The sequence below is a fragment of the Cheilinus undulatus genome, linkage group 13 (assembly GCF_018320785.1).
Source record: "Cheilinus undulatus linkage group 13, ASM1832078v1, whole genome shotgun sequence".
In the NCBI taxonomy this organism is placed as follows: Eukaryota; Metazoa; Chordata; class Actinopteri; order Labriformes; family Labridae; genus Cheilinus; species Cheilinus undulatus.
Window position 1 is genome coordinate 26,143,922 of NC_054877.1, and position 24,934 is coordinate 26,168,855.

The following is a 24,934-nucleotide window of genomic DNA, read 5'->3' on the forward strand; positions in this document are numbered from 1 at the left end:
CATAAAATGTATCATTACTGCACAGTGAGAGTCAGGTTGGTCAAGAAGAAGTGGTTGGTTTTTGACCTTGTACCTCTAAAAAGTTTTCAGTTTATCCTTTGGTCAGAGTGGTTGAGAAAAGTTTGAGGAAGATTCTTGAGCTATGTGTTCCCAAGAACAACCTCGATGGACAGGTGGACTGACAGACAACCCAAAACATAGTGCCTGTTGCCCCTGGCTATTGCCGGCACAAAGGCATAAAACAGTCATCTAAAGTCATTTTTCTGTGATGTTATGCTCAGACATGAGTTGACTATGTCATCACGGGCTTATTTTAGGGGATTAAATTTAAAAACATAACACCTAGGTCTAGTACATATATAAACAAATCATAACATCTTTTATTTATATTCTTTTTATTTATATTATATTTATCATCGTATATCTTATTGTATCCCATTCTATCGTGTAGTTGTTTTGTATGGTATTGTTTTTTTTCATATCATACCATATTGATTTTAATCTTTGAATGTTGAATCATACCGTATTGGATCATAGTTTTGTTACAAATCATATTGTATCATATTGTTTTTTTTTTTTTTTGTACCTTATCTAATCCCATATAGTTAAAAAAATTCTAAAAATGTTGAAGTATTTTTCAAATAATCAATAAAAATGCAAAAACAAAAGGTTTCAATTTCAATATATAAAATGGCTTAAGAAGTAAAACCCAGACAAGCTGATTGGCTGGTTGTTTTTTTATGCTGATGACTTCACCAGGGCACCTTTATTCAAACTTTGGGACTTTCAGCGACACTGTGAACAATTAAAGCCAGTCAGAACACCATCAGTTTTCTTCCACTCACCTACACCCATTGTTGAGCTCACCCACTCTCACGCATATCATGCTGACCTATTATGTGTGTTTTTGTGGTAAATTGAAGCTCCAACAGAAACCAGGCTGTTGTGAATTAATGAACAACATGTTGGTTCTCCAAAAGTTTGAAGGCGCTCCATAGTTCTTATTTAACCGTTGACTCGTTACGGCCTTAATAAGACCAAGATAAAGTGGTTTAGTTGTTACTAAAGAATGCTACACCAACTGACTATTGATTACCAGCCTTAATGCACTATTAAATACCCTTAAAAACAGTGCTTAGAAATGCACAGGCTGTTCCCTTGTGAAGAAAAACTTGTGTTGTGGTTGGAAATATGGAATGACAAAGACTAGAAGGGGGGTTAAGATGGGTGCCCCTCCCTCCCTGAATGGTCAAGGTTGCTGAAGTGCCTCATTTCATCTTTCTTAAATACACACAGGCACACACATGAACACAAACTGTCATGGTATCCATGACCCCAAACCCCAATTTCCAGACCCCCTCTGGATCCTGCCTACTGATCCCTCCATCCCTTTCTTCATCCCATTCTGTCTAAACACATGATGTCATGGTTAAGACTCAAACTCCCGGTGCTGCCAGTTTACCCGCTGCACCGTTTACTCTCATCCTGCACATCTGGGCAACATTTGTGTTTGCGTATGTTGGGGTGTATGTCGTCCCTCTGTATATGCCATGGCTCTGACTGTCCCCCTGAGATCATGAAGACATGTTTGTATAAGGTTTTGTGTAATTTAGGACTGTTGATGTATTCCCCAAAACTATTTCTCATATTTAATGTTTAATTATCAATGATTGCACGGGTGGGGTTAGTATACTTTCATTTTCTGAGATCTGCTCTTTTAAATGTAATCACTGCATCATCTTAAGTTACTCTATGGTTTTAGCGGTACAAGAAAATAATGATGTACTTAAAAATAAAAAATATTGTCAAACACCAAAATATTGAGTACATACAGTAGGATGGATGAGAATTGCTATTAGATAGTTGGGCTGGGTGATTATGGCAAAAATAAAAATCACAATTAATTGAACTTTTCACCTCGATTATGATTAAGGAACGATTATTCCACCCCCAACCTCTGACTCTGTTTTTTATGTAAATATTTGTATAATTTCAAAACAAACAACTGAAAGGAACAGGCACAGATGAACAATTTATAATCATGTATTGAAACGTTTGAAATAAAAACACATCAGCTGAAATGAAAATGCATTTTTGTAAAAGGTGAAATTTTTCCTAGAAAAGAGGGAAAAGTTGAAATAATTGACACAGCAGGTTTACGTTAGTTAGAGGCTCCAAATATCAGTTTCGCTTAATTGCCCAGCTCTATTAGATAGTCATATTGGGAATTTTCCAACCATTTTTCAGAGGCTTGTTTACCTTTTAACAACTGTACTGGATTCATCATAAACTAGAAAACTAGGGGCCCTATTCTCAGCTATTTAAGAATCCTCTGAGAGAGAACCATGCATTGTACTGATGAAGACTCATTGTGAGTCAAAACACCTGGACAGCCTTTTTAAATTATTTGGAAGGATTTTTTTATATCAGAGTGCCTTGACTTTTCAGTTTCTACTCCCTTATCTCTCTGCCATCCGCATATTAGCTTGTTAATCAAACAGTAGCAGCTACAATATTAGTGAAGGGAAAATGCTTCAGTTTATACATTAACCTTTGATCAGAAGTCAGCAGAGACTGAGCACTCTGTCCCCTCACTAACAGCCAACTCTGTGACCATCTGTGTGTAATTAGCGAGGATGAGGAGAAATACTCATTTTTAACATCGTCTAGCCTACATGCCATAATAAAAAACTTGGAATCAAAGCAGCGCTCCTCCTAGACATACCAACCACATTTTGGTGATAGATTTTATTTTTTGTTTTAACCACCATTTAAATCCAATAGTACTGATGTAATGATTTTCCTGTGTAAGAGAGAAAAGAAGGCTCTGTTCATTTACATTAGCGCTACAAACATCAGAACCCAGTGTAATTGTACAATATGGACCAAACTCTGAAAGTGTTTAATGAAGGTCTAACAATGTCAGGAATATTTTCCTATTACTCTGAGTATCAGTAAATATAAAAGGGATGTCCAAACTATGGGCTGTGGGCCAACTGTGGCCCTTGGTCCTTTTGAATTGGCCTGCAAGTAATCCAGTAAAAAAGGCCCACATAAGAACATAAAACTTAACTCTAGCTCTTAGTTTCACTAGGAATGCACAGTATTGGGGTTTACACAATATGGAAATATTTACTAATTAAATTTAGCCGATATCAGTACCAATATATAAATGTATAGACCTAACATTTCAGTCCTTGAAACACAGTTTAAGTATGAATAAATAAACATACTTCTTCAATCATACTGCTCTAATCATCCTCAAGCACCAACATTTCTATAAAGTTGGTCAGCTTCCAACAGTTTGCTTGTTTTTTGTCTGAATGTGGAGATGAATCGAATTGGACAAACCCCGTGTGACGTCAGTCGTCTACTTACAATAGGCGGACTCAAACGGCTCTTGAAGCCAATCCGCAGAGGCTTCCATATTGAATTTGCGGTCTCAACCGAACTTTGGATCAACCTAACGGCCCACCCACTAAGCGCGACTTCCTGTCAGCCTGCTAGCTAGCATTCCGGTTGACAGAAACTGAGCCTCTGCCTGCTGATCTATCTGACAATCAAATGAGATGTGCTAATCAGCTTTCATCCTAAATATAATCCAAACGATTGTGGTACAAAAAAATTCACCCCCCGTACAGTGGGAGCATAATAAGACGCTAGCTGATGACCCATGTTTGGTGTTTTGAACCAGGCTGTAAACCAGTTTATTTGTAGTGTCAAAACTGACTGTATAACATGTGTCCAGACTGGACTTCCGGTGTTCCTGCAGCCAGACTCAAGTGAACACTCGCGGTATCGCAATTTTTTGCACTTCGGCATTGGCTTCATTTTTCAGGACCGGAGGTTGCCGCTTGGGTGCACCCTAAAATTCTTGACAATGATTGGCTGTTTGCTTTGACATTAACTGAGAGCTGTAATTTAGGCTGTTTTGGTTTAGTTTTTCAAGTACATTCTCTTACTAAGCATATATTTGGTTACATGTTAGTTTTGGAGATATAAAAAACATTTTATATATTGTGCTACATGTTTAAAAAAAAAAAAAAAAAAAGTTAACGTACAGCCCTGCATCTGTCCATCCATTATTTATACTGCTTATCCCATACAGGGGGGCTGGATGTATCACTTGGGAAGAGGCAAGTACGTCCTTTACTGGTCACCAGTCATTCACATGGCTGTAAATCATAACTTCTTATATAATCCAGATCAACAGCAAACCTTCCATACACAGCCAATGTCTGACTGAAAGTTTAACAGAGAAAATGGAGACCAGTGTATCAGTTTTTGTCACTTTTACTTTAAAGCTATATTTATTTTACTTAACTAATAAATGCTGTGTCTTTGTTTTATTATTTTTCATAGAAAACAAGCAGTTATAGCATGTAAAATGACAGTTTTATGACTCAATTCTTGTTCCAGTGTGATTTTAAATTGTATTGTAATCTCAAGAATAAAAGATTAATCACAAACTTCCCAAGATCACCCAGGCAGTCACATAAAAAACAAGCTTTTAGAGAAGTCTGTTTAGAGCCCAAAACATCAAACATATATTCTGAGGACATCAGTATCCTTCCACATCAGCTCATAACGTCTTCACTGTAAAGTCTGCCAGCTTTACTTTTGAAAAAAGATTTATCAGAGACTCCAAAAGCTGAATTTGTTGTGACAAGTGAGTTAAATGTTTTTCTCCTCTGGCACTTGAATGGGTCTGTGGAGATTCTTATTATTCCCTCTACCAGAGACTTTTTTTTCTAACAGATGCATAGTAAAACCACTTGCACTCAAACTCAAACAGGACTAGCTGCAGCATGCTCCCATTGAGAATAGTCGGGTCCCTAATCCTTTGAGCAGCCAGCTAGATTAGAGGCATTGAGTTACACACATTCACCCACTGCAGGGTGATGAGTGAGGAACTGTATGCGTGGCCTGCCAAGTCCTCACACAGAGATCACTCAAACTGTCAAACTGATGCATGAATACAGTATAGACGCTAACACTCACTCATCTCTTTACACAAACACACTCCCAAGAGGGGATTTGGTGTAACCTATCAAACAAAATACTTACAGGAATCACTGTAGACTCTGTTAGCAGAGAGGGTCATTCCTCCTGATTACTCAAAAGAGAGATTACAAGCAGCATATTTGATTTTGTTCACTCTTCAAACAAGAGAAGTCAGACAAAAGTGCAGGGATATGACTGATTGTTGCTGGGCTCTTTCACAATTAGCCAAACTAGTGAAAGGGGTACTTAGCATGCACTCTTTGCTTTTATGCGTAAAGCCTTTTTGACATTTTTATTATCATTCAGGCTTCATCACCTGAGTGTTTGCAGGCTAAAGAACTATATATACATTGGAGTTTGTGATTCATCAGATTTATCTTTTGTCTACATTTGTTGGTCTGCCGGTAAGACTCAGGACAAAAGGTGAGGAGAGAGAAGAGCAGGAGATCAAGCTGAGGCTTTTCTTTCCATCTCTGATCCTTTCTGCTTTTTTCTCTTTCATGAGATGTGCCGTAGTTTTGATATTTATGGGAACAATATGTATATTTTTTGCACTTAAGTGCTAACATTAAAACATGACTGCTCCAGTGTTATTAAAATATTTGTTTAGTGCTTGCACTACCTCAAATAAATTTCCAACAGCATTCATTCATTTTCATTTTATCTATGAATTTCACATTGTGTGGAAGAAAAGCTGTTAAAAACTCCCTTATCGATGTTGCTAGCTACGTGGATGCTTGTAGTGCAAGCCAGGAATTCCACTTTTAAAAGCTGGGTGGAGCTGTAAATCAGTAAGTAAATCTTTGCCCATCATAGAATGTTTTTGTTTAGATTAAGAGCCCCCTATAGATGGTATTTACATACTGTCAAAACTTTATGTCTGGAGAGGCCAACATTGTTTCAGACCAAGGTGTGATGATAAGTGGTTAACAGTTGTCTCATGATAACTGATGGATTAGCCAGATTCTTTGTCTGTGATCAGACAGATCCATCTTGCAAAGCTTCAGTGATGCTCCAAGTCAGAAAATGACTGGACCAATCAGCCTCATTTCAGGAGAATGAGGCAGTAGCTATGTGCATAGTTTAGTTTAGATCATTCAAGCATGCTAACGATGGCAGTTAGTAAAGAGATTAGATTAGATGTGGAGCCATAGCAGTAGTTTTATCAGAACTGGATAACTCTTTTTCAAAAGAAGAGAAAAGAACAACATTGAAAAGATGTAGTAAAGATGTTTTTTGCTCTTTTCCTGACCTGCTTCCAACAGTGTTAAATTTATCAACTGACTCCACTTATAGTGAACAACAATAGCTGTTTTAACCACACACACCTCCCATATCATACATTTTGTTTCTCTGATTGGCCTGTAATACATGTAACAAACAAGAATGTTTGTCCAATCACCCTCAGATAATTTTTTAAAGGTTCTGCCCTTCTGTAACGCCATATACGGGCTGTTGCTCAAATGGATGTGAAATATATCAAATGATACTGATATGCGTGACACTCTTATCTGACATGCCAGTTTAGTCCCATGATGTCTGTTGAAAAGATTTGTTCTGCCTCTCTAGTTATCAAACCTAAGACGTAGGGATTCACACAATTAGCTGGCTAAAGAGTTAAATCTTAATACCTGTCTGAATTTAACTAACTAGGGATGCACAATATTATCGACAATTATCTGCCAATTTAAAAAAAAGATGCAACCAAACTGATTGGGAGATCCTTCATCGTGCAACAAGATAATGACCCAAAACACACTGGCAAAACAACAAAGAAATTCACCAAGGGCAAGAAGAGGAAGGTTTTAGACTGGCCAAGTCAATCTCCAGACTTAAACACTATAGAGCATGCATTTGACCTGCTGAAGAGGAGACTGAAGGGAGTACCCTCCCCAAACAAAAAACAACTGAAAGAGGCTGTGGTGAAAGCCTGGAAAAGCATTACAAAAGAAGAACGTAAAAGTTTGGCGATGTCAGTGGATCACAGACTTGATGCAGGTATTGCAAGAAATGGATTTGCAACTAAATATTAAGTCTTACTCACTTTATTCTGTTGTTAGTCTATCTGTTCCAATACTTTTGCTCACCAAAAAACGTGGTATTCTGTTACAAATAAATATATCTCCTAAGTTGTGTATCAGATCCAGATGTAAATACCTGAAAATAAAAGCTGAAAAGTTGATCTTTTGTCTCATATTCATCTTTTGATGTCAAACCCAAATGTTTTTAGTCTCCAGCGAAAATAGAGGAATTATGCTCACCGTTCCAATACTTTTGGATGGGACTGTAGGAAATGACGCAATACACTCACTGTAGGTCAGCACATCAGTTGTATTGGTGGATGGGGATCTGAGGGGGACCACCATGGGGCATAAAAACCACCATTTTGGAGTTATATAGAAAATCTATACATTTTTATGATGTTGTCATACTTCTACTTTTGACTAAGTATAGCCAAGAAGTCCTCTGAGAAGTATGGAGGACAATTGGAGCAACAGGGAGGTTTGCAAACCGAGACATCCAGACAGATATCCAGACAGACAGCTCTCCAATTATAGTAAGATACATCAGAATCATGAGTCAGTTCAACAAATTTTTATCATTGTTTTATCAGTTCAGGCTCACAAGCCTGATCAATTTTAATTGTAAAGCAGCTGCCGGTCACTAGTAGCCATTGTAGTTGATCTTAATGACTACTGCCCCGCTGCCACAATGCTCTAATCCAATATAAACAACTATTGACTGCTTTAGCACTGTTAGCATCTCATTGGAACAGTGCAATTTAGCACTCTTTTGATCTAGAAAGTTGTATTGTGTGACAATATTCAGCTCAGGAACGTGGATATGAACCCACAAAGTGGATCCAAGGCTAGCAGTGCCATTACTGTTATCATTAATAACATTCTGCAAACCAACTTTGCGCAGTTACAGTGTGACATCTTTAACTTTTGCAGAGTGAAGTTTGTTTACAGAATGTATTTATCTGATTTTAGACTAGTGGGCTTAATGCAATTATACTTTGCTTAGGAACATCACTACTATCAGTATTTACTACCTGTTATTCCATCAACTAAGTCATCCATACATTTGAACTTAGTACTATCCGAATCTTTACTGAAACGTGTGCTTATAGCAAAAAGGGCTGAAGGGTAATTATTCTTTAGAGATTATCAGATATTGGAGGCAATACTTTTATCCTCACAATCTCAACACATAAAACTGTAATACATGATGCATTGGAAAAAACACTTTTATTTTAATTTTAATATAGTCATTAAAAATGTATAGACTCTAATAAGACGTAATGTAAATGATCAGAACACAACAGCATGAAGACAGCCTGGTTGTTTTTTTCATACTGAAGTAAACCCTACGGCCAAGTCATTTGTGTTTTATTGATAAATGGGCAATCCAAACATGATCAATGAGCAATGTTATGTATTACAACATATACTCTTTACTCATCTTCAAATATAAATTCTGAGAAACAAACACAGCATTAATGACAAAGATTATTAAAAGGCTTTTAAATGTGCAGAACAAGCCATACATTCAGAGTTTTTAGTTCTTGTTGAAGAGGATCAGGATTGTGTAAGCCATAGTTCTGTCAGCCACCTCGGTGTGTGTCCATGTGAGTTCATCAGTGTGTGTGGTCCTGACCTGTCCAGAGATTCTGGCTGTTGAAAGGCTAAAGTGTCTCGGTCTCTCCAGCTGACTCCACTCTGCTGTCGCCTGACTCTGTGTGTGTGACTGTGTGTGTGTTTGTGGGTGGGGGTGTGTGTGTGTGTGTGTGTGTGTGGTTTGTGCAGACACTAGTTTTGGCCTATTTGTGTTTGAGTGTGCATACTTGTATTTTGGATGTGTGTGAGTGTTTGAGCGTGTGTTTGAGGGAGGAGAGAGTTGAAAGGTCTCACAGTCTCAGTGTCAGTAGATCTCCTGCAGACAACTCCAACTCTGCCTTGGCAGCTTCCTGTCGCCAGCTCCAGACCAGGTTATGTTGGGAGTTACCTCCAGGTCAACTACATGATCCCTGACCCTGCTGAGACCAGTCTTTGCTCCATACATGCACACATAAATACAAAACTTCACTGAGCTCTTCAACATTTTTTAAAAGTCCTCAGTAATTTCCTAACAACCCCCTACCTGCAGATCTTTTCAGTGTTTCAGATCAGCTTGTGGTATGAACTATTAATATGCACAAAGTTTTTTGTGTTTTATTTTGAGCAATTACAACTGAGAAAGAGATAAAGGGATATGTTGTGCTACACAGTGTCAGGACTTCTTCTATTTCTTCATTTAATGTGGTTCGTCTCACTAAGTAGATAAAGTGTTGGTTATATTTCTGAAATATTTTTGGATGATAGAGCTGTGAAAAGGCCTGCCCACAGAATTTGCTGTGCCCCTGAAAAACCCAGAAAATGGACCCTTCCAGTTGTGATTTATTAGCAGTGTCAGTGCATGTGTACTGGACCAGTAGCATTGGTGTTAGCATCCAAGATAACAGTTGCCTCATTTTGGAACTGAAAGCTATTATTGGGTCTGTATTAAAATTGTTTAATTGTGCCAGTTTTAAAACACCTTTTCACCACTTTTCCCACCAATTTATGACACTTTCAATGCTTTGTTGCCTCTTTTAACCAAATATAACACATTTTTGCCACTATTAACCCATTTTTGCCACTTGTAAACCATGTTTTGCTGCTTAAACCCTGTTTAGCAACATATGATTTTTAACCCATTTTCACAATTTTACTCATGTAAGAGCCTTTTTGCAACTTCTAGCCATTTTATGCTAGCTTTTTGGCACTTTTAACCAATTTTCACAACTTTCTTTGCCAGTTATTTTTTTATATATTTAGACGTTTTAACCCATTTTCACCATATGCTGCCCATTTTTGCATCATTTTGCAATAATGATTTTTTCCCCACCAAAGTTGTTTCTTTTGTTACTTTTTTTCTGGCATCCTGATATATGGCATTACTTTTTAAATGGCTTATTTCAGTCTGCCTATTGTTAAAACAAAGGTAATTCTGTTTTTAGAAAAGGAGTTTACATTTTGAAAAAAGGCTATATTTTACTACAGAATAAATAAACAAAATTCAACTTTGTTATTTTGATAATAGTGGTTGTTATTCAGGGTATAGGCCCTACATTTAGCAGGGCCCTAAAAAGCTCTCCGCTTTATCGCTCCTTATATTGTGTACTTAGAGCCACACAATTAATTTATACTAATATTTTGTTGGTAATGAGTAGAACCACTAGTCTATAGGCTGTCTCTCATCTGTTTTTATTACATCCATCTTTGTTTATATATGTTTCAGATGTTTTTTTTCCTTTGTGTTTAAGATTTTTTTTTTTCAACACGCTTTCATGCGTACTTATTTTTACTCCCCTCTCTCTCCCCAGTCTCTCTTTCTGTCTTTTCTTGGTCAAAGACAGAGTCAAAGATATCACTGTCATTCAGTCGGCTGGTGCTAATGGTGGGATTAGTTCTCATGCTGACAGCCTTCATCACTGGACAGACAGATGGATACCGCACCAACACACACAAATGTGGGCACACCCACATGTAAACACACTCACACACATGCAGACATGTAGCATCAGCAGAGGCCAGTTAAATTAACTGATGTAGGTTTTGTGTTCTCTGTTGTTGCAGTCAGTGTAAGTGATACTGAAGTGGAATTCACAGGCTGTGTATCGACAGAGTTTAAAAGGTATAAGGTTGACATATTATTACATAGCTAGGATGTTGAAAATAGTTTGAGTTTTAGTCTTATAATGATCCCTGAGGGGTTGATGCTACAGGGATTTTCTTTCACTGTCATGAACAAATGTTTCCGTTACTTTAGGACTTCCCATTATCTCTAAATTGTGGGGAAAGCAGATCTTCTTCAACTCCAGTCTTTTCTAGATGTTAATGGCATCTGTGGTATTCTGGTTTTAAGGCTTTTCACAGCACTGAGTTTGCACTTTTTAGAGTGTTTAATGATCTTTTTTAACCACTGATTGTGTTTCTGGTGACTCAGCTCTTTTAATGCTTTTTAGATTGAGCAGCAGCTTTTGACACAGTTCATCACAAAACTCTCATTGCTCGTCTCAAACACTGTGTAGCAGTGGGGCAAATTTGCACCCACCTTCAGCCAAGTGCAGATACTTTGAAGCAGTGTTGAGTGAATCTGCTTGACTTACGGGCCACTGGAGCAGGCAGATAAAAGTAGTCTAACCTAACATAGGGATTTCGTTACAGTAAATAGCATAAATGAAACACCTTTTTTCTTCTTCTTCTTCCTACTGAGTGCAGAAATTTTGCACCAAATAATAAATTGTAACATGTCTTGCACTCATAATGCAGGAAGATACCTATGGATTGACAGTGCCCCTGTAGGATACACAGCAAATGTTTGCATGGCCGAATTTAAGACAAACTGGTCAAAAAATAACGTGAGTTTGGAACATTTGCACCATCTCTCTTTCAAAATAGTTTATACATTGAATACTATAAGCCTTGATTAGCATATTAGACCTTTTTGAATAATAGTGCTTGTTAAGATAGAGTGGCTGGTAAAAGACATTTCTTGCCATTAGATTTTTGAATCTTTCACCACAGTGGAAAGTAGCAATAAAGTTAAATTCCATCCTTGCTGTGTAAGTTTAAAGGGTACAACCCTTACGTGGTTCAGGTCTTCTTCTCTAAAGATGTTTCCAAGTGCGAATAGGTGACAGTGTTTCCTCTTGTGCCTCCATATACTGTGGAGTTCTCCAAGGCTCCATTCTAGGACCTATCCTGTTCTCCCTTACCTCCTCCCTTTTGGGTTGATTTTTTTTTAAAAACACTCTATTTAATACTGCCTCTACACAGACGACACAAAAATATACCTGGTTTTAAAAAATAATGATGGCATTTACATTTAACAACTGCTAGACTGTTTAAAAGAAATTAAAGCCTAGATGGCCCTGAGTTTTTCATAATTATAATGAAAGCAAAATGGAACTTATCATTTTTGGCCCCAGTGGAGACTGTAATGGCTACTCCCGAGGACCTGGACCCTCTTCTGCCTTATTTTAAACCCACAGTGTCTAATCTTGGTGTAACTATAGACTGTGATTTGATTTTAAATTGGATCAACAAATAAACTCTGTCAAATCCAGTTTTATCGTCTGAGGCTTTTATCCAAGATGCGATTGTTTGTATCTTGTCATGAATTCATGTTTCAATTTCTACACATTTTGGCTACTGAAATGCACTTTACATTTGAATTGTCTTTCTGTGTACAGTTAGTCCTGAATGCCGCTGCTCGAATTTTAACAGGTCCATGTAACATGAACACATCAGCCTGATCACGGCTTCCCTCCACTAAAAGGAAAGTAAGTTAAATAATTACAGTACATTACATTATGCCATATTTGGTGTTTTCAGGGTCCTCTCCCAGGAAATTTTGGACGCCAACACTTTATTTCCTCTATAATAGTTTATTTTTATTTTCCGATTTGTCATTGAAGTAAAGGGACACAATCATTTTAACATCCTCTACTTTATACATGAATGCAATATTTCGCATCATGGCAAGAATAAAGCTCCATCATTCACTCAGCGGTCTGATGATGTCTGAAAGGTGAACCTTTAGATTACAGGAATATGGTCTGTTCTTCAAAGGTTGTTCGCTTTTAATTTTTGCACATTTTTTGTTTGTGAGTTCATCCACCATAAAAATATGACCTTTTAAGACCATCCACTGACATGGAGAGCACATTTTAAGGGATAAAGCTGCTTCTATGACCTGTTGAATCCTGACTGTATGATGATGAACTTTGACCTATTTAGTCTTAGACACTGTCTGTGGCAATAGCGTGTTTCTATTTTATTGGTGTCAATTCATTATCAATATAAGTCTTATCAAATTATTCGGGATGCTGAAACTTTTTGAAAAATACGCTGCAATCAAGACGTCAGTGCACTGAATTTTGAATAATTTATAATTAAATGTATAATGTCCGCATGTGGAAGAGAGGGAGAGGGAGAGAGAGGGAAAGCATCAAAGCAGGACTTGAATCGTGAAGCCTTTCTTTCTTCTGTGAAACCATCAGATCAATCAGAGAAGTTTATGGTATTCTCTGAAGTCTGCAGACACAAACTGAGTGTTGTCTTACACCAGCGAGTCATGCAGGCAGTGCGTTAACTCAGAGATCTGTGTAGGTTCACCAGTGCAGGCATAGTGCCATACTTGCCAACAAGCCGTGGCCAGTGGCTGTGTAAAAACACAGGACGAGTGCCTATAAACATCACTGCATCAACTTCTCTTTTCTTCGTGATTTTCACGCCTTGTATCATGCATGTTTCGTTATAGTAACAGCGAAAACAAGTACATTGTGTCACACATACAGCCGTCCGTGTGAAACACAGCACGCTGTGCAACACGACGCGATGTCCAAGCTTACAGCATGGGTTTGTATGGATACATGACTGATTTAAGCAAAGCCTTGAAGCAGATAATTTGCCTCGAGGATTTTTTTTTATCGAATCACTCGGATAATTCAAGGAATCGTTTCAGCCCTAATTTCAACATATTTGTGCAGTCAGTGTAAGATTTGGACTACGTATTTTTTCAAGAATTTAATTGCTCACACAGAGATGAAATTGTTTACACAATCTGAAAAGTGAGCACAAAAACAAAAAAGCATGATTACAACTTGTGGTGAAAATGAAGATGTCCTGTACGTTGATTAATCAAAGGTTTGCTGTTTCTTCCTGCACATCATAACACAAAATGACAACATATTGTTTCTCTTGACCTAAAACCAAAACTTAAAGACATTGAAAACTATATCTCCAGCTTTCTTTTACCATGTTAAGATATCTGCAACAGTAATAGGAGGCACCTTTTACTAATGTAGGAAATTTTGGAGATGACAATTTATTACACAGCATTTTATTAAAATTATATGGTATTAAAAGATAAAAGTTGCTTAACTATTTATGGTTTTTATGCCATAATAAAGAAAGTACAGATAAAAAGAATTAATGTTTGTAAGGGCTCTGTGAATTAACCCCAAAATATCTTCCCATATCTAAACTTTTCTGTTTGCTTTCTTTTGGTATTGCTGTTTTGCAGCTGATTGTCCAGCTACAGTGGAATCAGATATCCCATAGACCTGCTTTTTTTTAAGGATTTTTTTTTAAGCCAGTGATAGCCTTCAAACTTGTCACAAATGTTCACAATCGCTGATCAGATATTGGAATTCAGAGTGTTGAGGTCATTAAGCCTCATGATTATCCCTTTTTTGAATGCAATATCTCAAAAATGCTTTAAAGTTTTTTTTTTGGTTTTTTTTTCAGACTTTGCACAAACATTCAGTATGACTCAAAGATGATCTGATATTATTTTGAATGTTGAACATTGAAGGTCATCAAGGTCATTGTGTCTCGTGTTCATCCCTTGCTTGTACAACAAATCATACTGATAAAGAAACCACCCCAGCAGTTCTTCTTGACCTAGCATTGTGCATCCACTTTACAGCAGTTCTATACCTTGCAAAGACATCCGAAGCAAGCAATAGTTATGAGATTTTTGGTGTCATCTGGATATGAATATGAATACCTTTTAATTTTCAGTTTTTTGTTTGATATTTGTAATTTGTCTATAATTTTAGCTATTGTATACAACTAAATGATAGTAAGACAACTGTTATTCAACCTTCTTATAATCAAGCCAGCTTTAACCACAGAAACAGATCAGTTGAGGACAACCAGACTCATTCTCAAACAAAAACAGTGAAACAAAGACGGATTCATTACCTACTGTCATCGGAGTTTTTATGAAGTGTTTGGCTGAACTTGGAATATCTCCATGTTGACTAGAAACAGACCTTCACGTTCTGATTTCTCTGTTTGTTATAAAATTCTGCTTAGTGAGCCAGATTCTGTTGTGAGTATTGATAAATAGTATAATCCAAGCTCTGGTGTCCCAAGGTGTTTATGTGGAGCGATGTCGCCACTTGTATTATTGTATAGTCTGTGTGAATGACTGTCATGAGAGAGCAGACCTCACTTTATAAACACTGTGAAAACTATGCTCCTGCATTTCTGTGTTTTTGTCAACTTTAATGTGAGGAGGGGTCAAATTAGAAATGTCTCTAAAATCCCAACAGGTGAGCAGGTTTTATTCCAAAATAGATAAAAGGAAGAAACCTCAGTTTTGAAACCTGGAATGTCTTTTGATGTTGAAGCAGTGAGTCATAATCAAACTGTTTGTTACCGTTCCACTGAAATAAACAAGGTTTTGGGAAAAAGGAGTTGACTGTTTTTTTCTCTCTCTGATCAGACGGATATCCTGGTGGTCAGCTGTGACCTGATAACAGACGTGGCTCTTCACGAGGTGGTTGATCTCTTCAGGGCCCATAATGCAACACTGGCCATGCTCATGAGCAAAGCCCATGAGTTCACAGAGACAGTCCCAGGACAGAAGGGCAAGAAAAAGACAGGTAACAGGAAAAATAAATCACAGGACACTATTTTTAAAGGCTAATTCCAGTGAAGCTCTTTATGTGTTCAAATATGAACTTTCCCTCTTCCCTAATGTTAGAAAAGGGAAATGGACTTTCTCTTATTTTTAAGTGAAGAACAACTGTAGAAAATTTGCTGTATTTTTCTTTCAGCTATCTTATATTTTTGTGTTTGTGATTTATTTGCCAGCGGAGCAGAGAGACTTTGTGGGAGTGGACCAGTCAGGAAAAAGGCTTTTGTTCATGGCAAATGAGGCTGATCTGGAGGACGGTCTGTCAATAAGGAAGTCTATCATGAGGAAGTAAGTCACTTTAAAAAGCCTGAAATTACAGGTTTTTTTTTCTTACCACTTGTTGTGTATTTATTCATTGGTAAGCACAAGTCACTTAAAATGTTAGTCATGTGACCAGAAGCATACATTCTGCCACTGCTGGACTGTTTAATGGAAACAAAAACCATACTTTTTTTATGGTTAATCTCCAGCAAGTAACTCAACAAATTGAGTTTTTGTCAAATTATACAAAAGAGAATTAAAGAAATTATACAGGATTGATCATGCCGAGTAGACAGAATTTCAAATACAATTAGAAATGGGTGATGATATGTAAGTAACGCAATAATGGGCCACAAGTTTATATAAGTTTACAAAGAAATGTGTTAATCCACCGTTTTTTTTCCACTCTCCGTGCTCCTCCCTCTCTATGTGTCAGAGTGAGAGGGTTCCAGCTGCAGACTGCACATTTCTGACAGCCACTCTCACAAATCCAGTTTTAAATTTTTTTTAAAATTCAACTTTATTCTTAAACAAAGTCTGGTTTGACATTCATGAAGTAGCCACACTGCAGACATTACAGACTGAGAAGCTTTTCATAAATAAAACAGAGAAAAAGGTCAGAAGTCTAATCCAAGATTAAATTATGCATTAATCCGCTTTAAAAGTAGTTACATGGGGGTGCAGGTGGCCTAGTGGTTTAAGGCACACCCCATGTATGCCTGGGTTCGAATCCAACCTGTGGCTATAGCCTGCATGTCTCTCCCCAGCTCTCTCATCCCTGTTTCCTATTCTGTCCAAAAATGGTAAATAAGAAATAAAGATGAATAAATCAGCTACATAGCTACATACATAATGTACCCATGTAGCTTACATAGCTGATTTGTGAGCAACATAGCTAAGCAGCAACATAGCTGAGTAGTTACCTATTTAAGCAATGTGAGCTTTAGCAAAAATAGCTCAAGCTAATTTAGCTTCTGAGATACATGCGATACTTGCATAGCTGCATTGTAAGCTTAGCTTTAGCTGTGTTAGCTACATAGCTAGTGCTTAACAAATTTATTAGACCACCTGTCATATTTGTCTCAGAGACCATCCAGCATCATGAAGTGCTTTAATGCAGGCTCTTTCATTTTCAGTGAGCTGTCCACATTTTACCATTTTGAACAGGAATGAGGGATTTCAAACTGAATTTCCCAAATTTGAGCCAGTTCACTGGGCTTCTCTGAGAAGTCAGAAATTAATCAAGCATAACATTCAACCACTAAAACTAATTTTTCTGTTCAAGAATGCAAGTAAATAACTATAATTTGACATAGTAATCAAGAAATAATAATGTGCTTTACTATTTTTTCAGGTTTTTTTTGTAAATCAGTAAATTTGAAAATTCATGGATAACAATGATAATTATATTTCAGCATTAAAAATATCATTTGGGTTAAAGAGCTTCAACATATTGGTGTATTAACCATTGCAGAAACATAAAACATGATTTTGGTAATTACCAATGCCGTTAATTTAGGGCAGCTGTGGCATAAACCTTGCTTTGGGTGGTGGTCTAATAAATTTGTTAAGCACTGTACGTTATCTACATAGCTTATGCAAATAATGGAGCTATGTAAGTGACGCTGGCTGTGTTGGAATGTTTTCAAAGAGGAAAGGCTTTTTCCTGTTAGCAGACTTTTCACTTGGTTTTATTTTATGTTTTTAATCAAGTTTTGCTGGTCAGGTTTTTAACTTTTGGTATCCAAACCCTTACCTTACCCTAACCCTAAACCAAAATTTAATTTAGTTTTATTTCAAAATTTTTAGCGTGTATTTCATTCTGAGATAAAAGGTGTCTCAGATTAACAGTTGTGAGAGCGGCCATCAGAGTGTTTGTCAAGAGGCTGGATCCAGTGTGTGTTAAATGTAGGATGGGGTTTAGATTTGTAATCCAAAATTGAGTTAAAGACCTACAAAAAATTATAGTAACTGCTTGATTGAAAATGTAATCAATCTACATTTAACACACAGCATATATCTGGTGAAGGTTTAATTAAAAAAATGGATGTAAAAAGAAAATATATCGCAGCTTTTTCCCAGTATACAGTAGTTAGGCCCTAGAAACAACAGAGTTGAAAAGTGCTGAATATGAAATAAAACTACTTCATTAGACACGAACTTCTGAGAAACAGGCTTATGAGTGAGTGTATGTTTTGGTTTCTAATCAGTCAGTGTGTTTTAGGCAGACTTGTGTGGAGTTTTTGTTACAGGAAGAATACTCTAGGTAGGTTTTTTGTTTCTTAGTCCTGAAGTGAACGTATGTGTGAGAGTGGGTGTTTTGGGAGCTCGTAAATACTTCATGGAGCCAAAGCCACTGTAAATTCCGGCCAATAAGAGGGGAACCTGAGCAGCTGCTTGCATATTTCCCTGCACAGGGAAATCTTCAGCCACGCACACATGGGCACACATATATATACACACACATTCTGTCTTTTTCTTACACGCTTACATGCATTAATGCTTATATGAACACAAAGAAAAGCGACCTCGAGGTGGACTTTGATGGAGAAAAAACACTCACATTGCCACACTATTATGGAAATATGAGCCCACAGCTAAACATTTATGGCTTACGATAAAAGACTTCCAATGTATAAATCATCTCTGATCATTTATACACAAATGTCACACTAGCATGTGAAACAGATACAAAAAACTCTCAGCATGCAGTTAAGACTTCTGGATTGCACGAGAGCATTGTACGAGATCTGATTGTTCAGCTTATTGGAATCCTCCAGTCAATGGACCATATGTCAGTGCACATCCTATACTCTCCTCATGCTGTCCTTTCATAAATTAGCATTAGGGAACTACTTCATGTATAATTCAATGCCTTGATTTTTTTCTTAAAGGAATTTTTTAAAATTCTGATCAACAACAGCTGTTTTCTAAGCCTTGATTTTGAGCTGACATTCAAAGCAACATTTCTTTTAAATGCATGTTAATATGCAGCTCAAAGATAAATGCACAATGTGTGATTCTTTTTTCTCAGTTGAAAGTTGTTGCGTTTTGTCTAGAGAGTTATTGTACAGTCTTTCAGCCATTACTCCTCTCTTCTTGTCATCCCTTCATAAAGAAACCAACGTGGAGCTTCTTCCTTTCATTGTGGTTCATCCCCTGCAAATGTCCTTTTTTCTGTTATTGTCCTTTTTTTCTCCTGGGTTTACACATGGTATAGATGTGTTAGCTCAACACAGTCTGCACATATGAGATTGTTTGACCTGGAAATGGCTTAAAGAGTGTGAAAAGACTCCGACTGAGCTTCCCTTCATACATTACTGCTCCGCCTGTCAGATTCTCCCCAGATGCAGGACAGGGCAGTCAGCTGAATCAAAATTACAATTTCTCTGATAAAGCATTAATGTAGTCAGCTAAAACTACAACTAAAAGTGATGGTCAACTACCTTTTTTTTTCCTATGAGAAACACTAACAGCTAAAAATGGGTCCTTGAGGATAAAAACTGTTGAAAAATAAGTTTAGTTTACATTAAGAAGACTGAAACAAGACTAAATCTAAATTGGTTAATCTTTAACCAATTCCTGTCTGATTATTTACTCATTGTCATGTAACTGTCCACAACACTATTTAAGCTACTTGTAAGCAATAATGCTGTTTCAATTCCTCAGCTTACTCTGCTAGTAACAGAGTCTAGCAGGATCTCTGTTACAGTCAGTCAAACTTTATATAAGAACGAAGTGCTTTACATACAAACAAGTAAATTAAAAAAGAAAAGAGAAGAAAACAAGACCTCACTCCATCCCAACTTCCCTTCTCCCCGCACCCCACAATCCAAGCACATCATTAGCAAATACACTCTCTGGCTACTTTATCAGGTACACCTGTTCAATTGCTTGGTAACACAAATAGCTAATGAGCCAATCACATGGCAATTACCTGGTGTATTTAGGCGTAGACATGGTCAAGATGAGTTGCTAAAGTTCAAACCAAGAATCAGAACTGGAGAGAGGAGGATTTAAGTGACTTTGAATAGGCTAGTCTGTGTTTTTCAGAAACTGCTGATCCACTGGGATTTTTATGCACAGCCATCACTTGGGTTTATAGAGAATGGTCTGAAAAAGGGAAAACATCCAGTGAGCGGCAGTTGTGTGCACAAAAATGCCTTGTTGATGTCAGAGGAGGATGGGCAGACTGGTTCGAGATGATAGAAAGGCAACAGTAACTCAAATAACCACTTCTTACAACCAAGGTATGCAGATAACCACCTCTGAATGCATAAGTTGACAAGAAGCAGCAGAAGACCACACCGGGTGCCAGCCCTGTCAGCTACGAACAGGAAAAGTGAGGCTGTAATTCACAAAGGCTCACCAAAATTGGACAATAGAAGATTATAAAAACATTGCCTGGTCTGATGATTCTCGATTTCAGCTGTGACATTCAGATGGTAGGGTCAAACAACATAAAACATTGATCCATCCTGCCTTGTATCAATGTTTTGGCTGGGGGTGGTGTGATGGTGCGGGGGATATTTTTTTTGGCACACTTTGAGCCCTTTAGTACCAATTCAGCATTGTTTAAATGCCATAACCTAACTACATACTGTTGCTGACCATGTCCTCCCCTTAATGGCCACAGTGTACCCATCGTCTGATGACTACTTCCAGTAGGAATATGCACCTTGTCACAAAGCTGACATCATCTTGGACTTGTTTTTTCTAACATGACAATGAGTTCACTGGACTCCAGTGACCTCCATAGTCACCAGATCTCAATCCAATAGAGCAGCTTTGTGTGGGGTGAAATGGGAGATTCAAATCATGGATGCACATGTGACAAATCTGTAGCAACTGCGTGATGCTATCATGTCAATATGGACCAAAATCTCTGGGAAATGTTTCCAACTCCTTGTTCTGAAAGAAAAAGGGGGCCCAACCCAATACTAGCATGGTGTACCTAATAAAATGGACATAGAGTGTTATGTCATAAATGCAGGGCACTGTAAGACCAGGAACATACGAACTAAGGAAAGGCTATCTTGAGATTCAAAATGAGGAAACACTGAGGGTTAGGTTAGAATATAAAAAATAAAATGAATTGAAATGAAATGGAAAAAAAAAAATAAAAAATAAAAAAAAAAACAAATAACAAGGTGCTAAAATACAAAAAAAAAAAACCCGAGGGCTCTTCTGGGCTCATAAGGTGATAGCAAATCAGATAAATAAGAAGGAGACAGACCCTGAAGAGCGTTAATTACCAATAAAAAAATCTTAAAGTTTTCATCTATGTATGTATTTTAAATCAAGTAAAATATTGATAGTGCAATAGTATGAGTGTTTTAGATAATGATTTTATAGTGTTACTTATTAAATCAGTTAATGGAAAATAAAAGTTCACTAAAGTAAAGACTGAAAGATAAAGACTTTTAAATTTCCATAACAGTGCGGTAAAGACTAAAATGTTTCTCTCATATATGTCAACTAAAACTATAAAGGTTTAAAATGACTAAAATGTGAATAAAACGTGACATGCAGACAACATCAGCAGAATCCAAACATTTAAAGAAACTAACCAAAAATATGGATGAGATAATAATTAATCAACGTCAATATACATCAAAACGTAGACGTCATGTGATGCCATGCATACTAAGACATCACAGACATCAATCAGAGTGCAGACATTAAACCGTACTCCACAGCTAAGACATCATGAACATCATCAGGATGCAGGCAGACACAGACATCAAGTACCATAAAACGATAGGAACCCAGGCAATGCAGGAATCCAGCTACACAGGCTGAGACCAAGAGGACCAAAATTAAAGATGTGAGATATTAAAAGAAACAAGTAGGAGTAAAAACAAAACAGGAGATAAACGAGAAAAGGCAATAAAAATGTAAATAAGAGGGGAAAAAAGATAGTAAAGCAAGGTAAAACAAGCTCTAAAACTGTAAAAGCAGTAAAATTGATAAATATTATAACAGAGGTAAACAATAGGGAAGCAATAAAGACATAAAAGCAATAAAGTGAGGAAGACAGTAGCGATTAAAATCAGCCAGGGGGCAAGGAAATAAAGTGAGGGTGACAGGAAGTAAAGGTGAGATTAAGAGGAAATTAAACTAAAATAGGTAAGAATCTGTGAGAAGATATAAACCAAATAAGAAGAAGACGACATCACATTAAACCAAGTCTATAAAAATGAGTTTGAAGAAGTAATTTAAAAGATGTCAATGATTCTGCGTGCCTTATCTCCTCGGGCAGGTCGTTCCAAAGTCGAGGGGCTCTGATGGAGAAGGCCCTGTCACCCTTAGATTTGAGTCTCGACTTTGGAACGACCAGCAGGTTCCCACCCGAGGATCTGAGGCTGCAGGCTGGGACATAGGGGATTAAAAGTTCTATATTCTGGAGCCAGACCCTTCAGTGCCTTAAAAGTAACAAGTAAAATCTTAAAATCAATTCTAAAACTAATGGGTAGCCAGTGTAAAGATGCTAAAATTGGAGTGATGTGATGCCGTCTGTTAAAACCGGTTAGAAGCCTAGCTGCTGCATTTTAAACCAGTTGAAGGCGAGAGAGGGATTTTTGGCTGAGACCTGACAGGGGAGAGTTGCAATAGTCCAGACAGGAAAAAAAGAGAGCGTGGATTACCTCTTCCATACCTGACTGGTGAAGAATTGGTTTTATTTTGGCAATTGTGCGTAAATGAAAAAAGCGTGACTGTTAAACTTTATTGATGTGTCTTGCAAAGGTGAGGTTGGAGTCAAATTCTTCTTCTAGATTTCAGGCTGTTGATTTGATATTTGTTGACAATGGACCAAGGCTGTTTGTGATTGTATTGGGAGAGTTTTGAATATTGAAAAGAATGATTTCGGATTTGGAATTATTGAGTTGTAGGAAGTTTTGTGCCATCCAGCAGTTGATATCATTCAGACAGTCTATGACAGCAGCTAGGCTTCTCAGGTCCTCAGGTCTCAGGAGCAGGTATATCTGTGTGTGGTCTGCATAGCAGTGAAAGGGGACTTTATGATTCTTAATGCTTTGGCCAAGGGGCAGCATATAAATAGAAAATAAAATCTGGCCTAAAACCGAACAGATAAGAGTAGAGGTAGAGGAGGAGTGGTTACCTATGGTGACCGCAAAGGTTCGCTCTAAAAGATAGGAATAAAACCAGCTAAGTGCAGTGTCCCTGATGCCCACCCAGTTTCTAAGACGTTCAATTAAAATAGCATGATCAACGGTATCAAAAGCTGCACTGAGATCTGAAAGAATTAAAATGGCTCCCTCCCCTCTATCTGCTGCTAAAAACTAATCATTGGTCACATTGAGGAGGGCCGTCTTAGTGCTGTGACCTGCTCTAAAACTAGACTGGAATTTCTTTACAGATAGTTTGGTATAATTTGCTTCACTACAAGGAAAATGTGAGTGCTTGTTTTTATTTTTTTCCCCCATGTTTTAGCCACAGTGACCTCCATGATGTTTGTGAGGATGTGTTTATGTCTGTTTCTAATGATGACACAGAAAAAAAAAAATAGTCTCAATCTCTTTTTGTACAAATTGTGCATGTGGAGGTCCTTCCGAAATAAACTTTCATGTTGTGTAATGAAGAAACAGAATTAATTCAACTGAACATTTTATGGGTGAAAATCAGCATGTTCTAACAAATGTACTGCTCACTGACAAATTCAAGGCACCTGCTGTACTCTTTAAATGTATTACTAATTTCACAAGTACCATCACTTTTAATAGTACTATTAATAAAAATGTTTAAGGGTATCTTTATTTATATATAAAAAGGCCAATTTGTTGTTCAACAGCAGATTTGGTATTCAAAAGACAAAAACAAATGTTTCAAGAACTTGAATCAGTTGACAGACTTGGCCAGCTGTAATTTATAACATGTTGTCATGACTGCCAACATGTTTGTCTGGTCTTTATTTTCCATTTTCTTATAATTTTAAATAATTGATAATACAAAATGTAGTCCTGAACATCTATTTTTTATATTTTTATTTTTATGCATTTATTTAGAGGACAGGGCAGTGATAGAGTTGGATGAGCAAGTAAGAGATGACATGGTGTAAATGGTCAAACCTGAGGCTGTTGCGTCAAGAGATACGGTTCCCAAACATTGGATATTTGTTTCAACCATTGAACTGAACCAGCACCCCAAACAAGAAGTGTTTTATTTAATTTTCCATGTTGGAAACTTTAACTCAAAAGAGAGAAATTTTCTCCTTGTTTTTTATTTTAGTTTAATTCCATTATGTGTCTGACAAGAAAGCAGGTTTAATACCTGGGCTCTGATTCTGGGTTAGGTGTTCAATAGTGACCTTACTACACCAGCAGTGCTGTCTTCACTTCCAACTAAAGTTCAAATGAGTGAGTCAGATTAATTAAAAAAGCACCAATTGGACTGAGGTGGTTTTAAAAGTTTCACACACATTTAATTTTGGTGCCAATTTTGGAATGCCCTGAATAAATGGTAAGGCCTTCAGGCCTGTTGGCTCTGTAGTGGAAACCTGACTAATGAGGGTATTAACAGTCAATCTGCTGCCTCTGAGTCATCCTCCTCTGTGGGGTTTAAGTTGTAACTAAATAAGACATTATGCTGTGTGTGTTTGAGTGAGAGAGAGAGAGATGTGACTCCTCTCTCCCACTGTGGACTTTAATGGTACTTTAGTATTCAGTCGTTAATCCAGGGGTTGAGTCATCCCTGCCTGCAGAGACACTAAATTCCTGCTCTCCTCCACACTGAGCTCTACAGCACACAGTGCAAGCAGAAACCACATGGTGCTGCTGTGAGGAAAAGTAAGATGTTTACATGTATTAGAAATGGGATTCTGTCAGAAGTGTTGACTGAAAAACTTACATATGACCAATGATCATTGTTGAAGCCATCACATATTGTAAGAACTGTCTGTGTATGAAGGAAATCCCATTTCAGTAGGTGTTGTCATTTGTCACAGATCTAATTCATCACATCACTGCATGTTAGAGTCCAGGCTGAAGATAGTTTGATAATCACTTGTTTGACTACTTTCACACATGTGCTACACTCCTGGAAAATTTCCAGTAATTACCCAAGGAGGGCTGAATCTGCAGTTTTTGTGGAATTTCCTAGGAAAATATCTCCTCAATCAAAAACTCTCCTG

At 37.3% G+C, this 24,934-nt stretch overlaps 1 protein-coding gene across 1 annotated transcript in view; it reads left to right on the plus strand.

Annotated features, from left to right (window-relative positions):
• eif2b3 (eukaryotic translation initiation factor 2B, subunit 3 gamma) overlaps window positions 1–24,934 on the plus strand; it is a 64,890-nt gene that overhangs the window by 6,452 nt on the left and 33,504 nt on the right. The window contains exons 4-5 of the mRNA XM_041802462.1: window positions 15,328–15,487; window positions 15,699–15,810. Coding sequence (XP_041658396.1) covers window positions 15,328–15,487; window positions 15,699–15,810 — 272 coding nt within the window. The remainder of the gene's footprint in view (window positions 1–15,327; window positions 15,488–15,698; window positions 15,811–24,934) is intronic.